A 6,272-nucleotide genomic window follows, 5' to 3' on the forward strand; every position below is an offset into this window, starting at 1 on the left:
GCGCGCTTGTTCCGTATAATCGCATAAAGAAAAGTTGAAGGGGATTTGTGATCAACAATGTCCATCTTGCCATTTTTGAAATAGAGATGCATGGTCTCGCCTCGCCTCATGTCATGAATGAAGAGATGTCGGCGGTGAAGGAGGTGCCTGGCCATGCCGGCACGATGATCATGAGACCAATGTGCTTTCGCGAGCGCGTTTCTTAGTGCTTAGGTTGACCACATCACAACCTTCATTGTCGGCAATGGCGCCAAGGGCGGATATGCCTATGTCCTCTACTCTATGCACTGTAGTTTCTTTCTATCCTCTTGCGGTGCACTCGGTAGTAGGCAACCCATAGATGGGTGCAACAATGACAAATACCTGCGAGCATTCAAAATGGAGTGGCATTTAATTAATGGATCAAAATTCTTTTCGGTGCAATTTTCGAGATTCTATCGTCAGTGAGAAATGAAAGAAAAATCTCAGAAACAAATAATTATACCATATCAAATTGTTTAGTCAATTGTTCAGGTTAAGGTCGAGCACACTTTGAAAAGTGACTCAAATAATTGTGTCCTACTTAACATTGTTGACTTTGCATGTATATGAATGAGTCAAAGTTTGGCTGCACAAAAGAAGAATGTCCCTGGTTCTAACCCTGTCTCACAAGAGGCTGACATCCCAGAACAGCAGCAGCAGCAGCAGCTTGAGCTTGCTCTTGCTGTACATACAGCTCTATGGAACATCACAAGATCACAAGAAATCTGAACTGAAGTAAGGTCAACTCCACTAAATCAGCACTAGTGTATAGTACAAGGACGACTCCATCTACGTGCTATCACAGGCTCGTGCTTCTCGTATGGCAGCATGGCATGCACCAGCGTCAGTGACCGAATGACAGTCACAGGAGGACGACGAGAGAGAGAGAGAGAGAGAGAGAGAGAGAGAGAGAGAGAGAGAGAGATGGTGGGGTGATGGTACTAGTCGTCACTCACAGCACGTCGTCGGTGTGCAGGGAGAAGTCCGGCTCGTCGGGCTTGGCGAGCTTGGGGAACTTCATGGTGGACACGTCGTCGATCCTCTGATGCGTGATCATCTTCTGGTGCTGCGCCGCGCCGCGCTTGGTGTTCTTGGCGAACTTGGACGCCAGGAACGTCACCCCGAGGTGCGCGCCGCCGCCGCCGTCCGCGCCCTCCGCCGCGGCCGCGCCAGCGCCGTGCTGGCCCTTGTACTCGCCGAGCAGCGGCGCGCCGTCGCCATCGACGTCGTTGTCGCCGCCGCCGAGGCCGGGCCCGTAGCCGTCGTCGTCGCCGCCGCCGGTGCCGGCGTCCTGGTAGTAGATGCCCTCCTGCTTCATGAGCTCCTTGGCGAGCTTCCGCTTCTTGTACCGCCGCCACGCGCCCTGCACGAAGCACGCGCCCCAGCTGCGCCACTGGTGCGAGTAGTACCGGAACGCGTGCTGCAGCCGCTTGCTGTGCAGCCGCTTGAACTGGTTGGCCACGTACTTGAGGTCCTCGGCGCGGAGCGCGAACGCCTCCACCTCCGTCAGCGACCGCACGGTGCGCGTGGACTGCGGGAAGTTGAGGCTCGGGTTGGGCATCAGCGCCCACGTCAGGAGCTCCTCCCCGCAGAAGTCCCCCGGGCGCAGCGTGATGGAGCTGAAGAAGTTGGTCCGCCCGCCGTCCGTCGTCGAGCTCTCCAGCTCGCCGCGGATAATGAAGAGCATCTCGCTCACGGGGTCGCCCTCCCGCACGATGTACGCGTCCTTGGTGCTCAGCGACGACACCAGGCGCTCGCAGATGGCGTCCAGCAGCTGCTCGTCCATCTGCGAGAAGAAGGGCACGCGCCGGACGAGGGCGAGGCAGAGATGCCGCTGGATCTCGCGCCGGAGGTCCAGCGGCAGCGACTGGAGGATGGACTCCTCGTCGACGCCCCGCGTGGCGAGCCACTTGTACTGGAAGAACCTCCGCACGCGCTCCTGGAGCTCCGGGGGCAGCTGACGGTGCCGCATCCACTCCTCGATGTCCCGGCGCTTCACCCGCCACTCCTCCAGCCTCACTGTCATCGACTGCAAGTACGTCTGCAAGAACAAGAGGAAACAGAATTTTGATTAGTAGCTTGGAAAACGGATGAATTATGTCATTCCATACAAAATAATGCACCAGACACTGTCAGCTGAACCTCTGATTTCTGCTCTGCACCGAACAAAATACCTGCATGTTTCCAATGAGATGTGAAAAGAAGACAAGGCCCATGATGCATATCAGAATGCAGAATATGGTCTCCCCCTTGTAGGTGCTGTTCTGCAAGTTCTGTCCATAGGAACTGTTGCAGAGAGTAAAAAGGACAAAGCAGTTATTCTTGAATCATATATAATCCGAAATTAGAATTCAGATCACAAAAACTCCATCTTCATACCTCAGGTTCCGGAAACCCCACCAGAGGCAGTAGAGGTACTTGTCGATGAAGGCCACCCCAGAACTATCCAGATTCAGTGCATCAGCAAATAATCCATATTCATATATGGCATCAGGAAGTAGGCACTGTTTCCTGATCTCACTATGGTTATGCCAAGTCTGACGTATGGGATTTTCCTTGCTTTTGCAGTCCAAATAGCTCATAAAACATCTAGGGATGTCTCCTGCAGTGCCATTCTCTTTTGTGCACACTTCCATCCAGCAGGTGTACTGCCGCTCAATGGACAGCAGATACCACAGAGCGCCAAGAACCTGCATTCGCCATGTATCATTCCAGATGAAGTCCATTGAACAGAATGTAAAATTGAATTTTGAGTATATAGATGGCTGAAATCTTCAAACTCGGGTGGAAACACTTCAGATGACCAAACATTTTGAGTGGAGCATTACCAAGTAAGTAAGCAGATAACTGAATCCAAATACCCGCAAAGTATGCATTCTACTGTTGAAAGCAAATGGAAAAAAGATTCCATACATGACTAGCCAATGTGTAAAGAAGCAAGTTGTACGCGGCCCCTGCCCAAGCAGTCCTTGTGACTACTCCACTCGTCTTCACAATCTTAGAGTTCAAGGATATTATAAGAAACACTCGCGGTATGTACTGGATCAATACGATCATCGAGAGCGTGTTGTTGGTGTGATTGGCTGAGGAGGTACTCACAGCTGGTATAACAAACCAGATAATCACCTGCAAGAACCAGAGAGTGACGTGGCCTAATGAAGTGTATGACGTGCAAATGGAACAGCTCTGCAAGTAGATATGATATAAGGTAAATTTGATGATTCATAAAGACATCAATCGAGTTTGTTCGATTCAGAGACAATTTCTTACCCAAGCTGAACCGTGCAATACAACATTTAGCACCAGTATTGCTCAAGGAAGCTGTATTAAAATCTGAACACTTACCGATGCAGCACTCTGATGGTATAAACCTCAACTACACACACTTACAGTAAGAGGGATTTACTTGAGGAATATTCTAATTTTGCACTAAAGTATGATACTGTTTGAGAACGCCAGAAACCTAGTCCATTTTTTTGGATATAGATCGGTTGAGTGTTATCACTCTCACCTTGATAGATTATATCATGCCACATGCTAAATGGTGCGTTACATCACAATTCCTGCATCCTGCAATCTAAAAACTGGGGATACTGTGGGTTTCATGCACCAAACAGCTCACTCAAATGCTTATGTTGTCGAGTAAAGATGTGAATAGTTCAACACATACAGCCGTGTAGAAACTTGAGTTCTTTTGTTCACTGAATTTATCAAGGAACTACACTGTAAGGATGTAGTGCGAGGCCCAAAAGAAACAAGAATGCAGTAAAATTTCAACCAATCAATTATGTGTCCTTTTTAATACAAGAAAGATACTAATAGCATATTGAAGGGCGATATGCCGTGCACCAAGAACACGAAATTGCATCAGATTATAAATGAACAACCTGGAACTCAGGACAGGTTTTGGATACCACGATATTGATGAAGAGACGTTTCCACAAAAAATTATAGTTTCCTCAAAAAAAAAATTGTTTCCTCAAAACAATATTGATGAAGAGACAAGTAGTTTAACACATGTACCAGTACCACAGCCAAGATTGTATAAAACAAAATTGATAGTAGTATCCAACACCTTGGTGTTCATAGAGCCAATGCGTGGACGTGAAAGCTTAGCCAATAGCCATGCATTAGCTTGACCGACGTATACTGGCATTAGATTATGGAGACACAATGACAGAAGATTTACCTGCGGGATCGGGAGCATAGCGGCAAGGTCGATGATGAAGTCGTTCTTGAGGTATCGGATGGCGATCTGGTCGGGGTCCCGGACGAGCTCGCCGCGCCCGAAGATGCGGGAGCTGGGCGCGACGAACGCGATGCGGAACTTGAGGATCATGTGTGCGAGGTAGAAGAGGTCGGCGACGGTGCGGACGGCGGTGACGAGGACGCCGATGCCCATGTCCATGGAGACGCAGGATTGGAGACCGTCGGTGTGGAGGAGGTAGAAGTACATGGGGTCCACGAAGAGGCCGACGAGGCAGGTGACGAGGAAGAGGCGGTACCAGCGGAGGACGACGTCGTCGCCCGGGTCGAGGATGCGGCGGGGCGTCCACGGGCGGCGGCCTGCGGGCAGCGCGGAGGAGGGCCCCCTGGCGGCGCCCGGGTGGAAGAAAGGGAGCGGCGGGCGGCGGAAGGGAGGGAGGATGTGGCGGTGGATGAAGGCGGCCATGCGCGGTGGCGGGGGTGCGGACGGGGGCGCGGGAGGTGGCGGGAGGTGGCGCGCGCGCGCGAGCTGCTGGGAGGTTGAGGATGGTGCATGGACGGTGCATGGACGGTGCGCGCGCGCGCGTGTCTGCGTCCGTGCGCGCGGCCGCGCGTTGCGGGGGACATGGCGCGCCCGGGAGCTCGATCGGCATCGCAGCGTTTCGTCGAACAGATGGTGCGCGTGAGGTGTGTGCCGCCGCGCCTGCAGTGCATGGAGGGATGCCGCCGTGGCCGGAGCCGTGCATGGGAGGGAGGCAATTCAAAGTGTTGGATCAACACATATAATTAATTAGTCACTAACTATTTTGTAATTAATCTCTGTAATTAGTGTAACTAATGAGGGGATATCCGTTGAGAAAACAAACTTCCCCAACGGGTGCATTCGTCATCTCTTCACATAGTATATATACGTAAACATCATCATTAATGGAATAATAATTTTTCTTTTTCTATCCAATCTACTGTCTTTCTATAATTAACCAAACACGTTATCAGCATAAAAGTTTACCACTGAGCGACAACATCACAAAACAAGAAGAGAAGGGCCAATCGGCCTCACAAATAGAGAAGGCACGAAGACCTCTCCCAGATCAAGATAAAGTAAGGATGGATTCATCACCTTCGTCTATCGGAGAAGTTATTCGTTGCTTGATAGACTTGGAGGCGGCAATTCTCCGTCACATCTCGCCACTCGACCACACCCGATACACTGGCAGTTCACGTGTTCGTCGCCGCGCTCATGCAAGTGGTTGTCGCTGTCGTGGCCGCAACCGCGGACCTCCAAGGATTCCACCCTCCCATGTAGTGGCTCCAGCAGCCACTCTTCCCATCGGATCACCGCCTATAATGGCAGCACACAGCAGCACTGCCCCTTTCTTCAACAACATGACGATGGTGGTGTCTTCCTTGGAGGAGGAGGATTCGGAGGAGCGAATGTGGTTGTACTCCCCTGAGTACACTCCGCTGTTCCTCCAAGGGCCGACGCCACTCGCGCCATTCCAGTGCCAGCAACTGGAATCTTCACCGAGAAGGCGGAACTAGCTCCGGAGCCCTGCAATGCGACGATTGCCTGCCGCAATTGGATCTTTCGGGTCCACCGTGGCAGAAGCCTTCCTGGAGAAATGACGGACTACGGACCCACCTCTTCTTCCTGTGGCTTTGACCTCAACATGCTGGCCGGTTCATCCTCTGTCGCGCCGGCCTTCATCGACTCCAGTCTTGATGTCGAGGAGGCACTCTCCAACAAGTCATCTTCTTCGGCCAACATAGAGGCTGCGTCGTCCACCTTAGCCGGAGGCTCGATGACGACACGTCACGGCTCTTTGACCTCAACCGCCGGATCCACTCATGACGAACCAGCGGCTGCCCCAACTGCTTCGATCCATTGCACCCTCCGTCGCTTCGCCACAGCGGCAGCCAACTGCCGTCTGGCCCTCCGCCCAGGGTCGTGGGCCCCTGCGGCCTCCGGCCTTCCCTCTGTAGGCGCCTAAGTACGCCCGGGCGTGCGCATGCTTGGGGAAGAGGCTCCACGGCTCTTTCATGCG

At 52.2% G+C, this 6,272-nt stretch overlaps 1 protein-coding gene across 1 annotated transcript; it reads right to left on the reverse strand.

Annotated features, from left to right (window-relative positions):
• Positions 1–515: 515 nt before the first annotated feature.
• On the reverse strand, positions 516–4,714 carry LOC133886926 (cyclic nucleotide-gated ion channel 18-like). The gene is made up of 5 exons (XM_062326836.1): positions 4,211–4,714; positions 2,935–3,147; positions 2,401–2,711; positions 2,196–2,307; positions 516–2,062 (listed from the first exon to the last, which is right to left on the reverse strand). Exons 1-5 carry the CDS (start codon positions 4,691–4,693, stop codon positions 974–976), a joined length of 2,208 nt encoding a protein of 735 aa, XP_062182820.1. The 5' UTR covers positions 4,694–4,714; the 3' UTR covers positions 516–973.
• Between the last annotated feature and the right edge of the window lie 1,558 nt (positions 4,715–6,272).

Source organism: Phragmites australis, chromosome 12 (assembly GCF_958298935.1).
Source record: "Phragmites australis chromosome 12, lpPhrAust1.1, whole genome shotgun sequence".
In the NCBI taxonomy this organism is placed as follows: Eukaryota; Viridiplantae; Streptophyta; class Magnoliopsida; order Poales; family Poaceae; genus Phragmites; species Phragmites australis.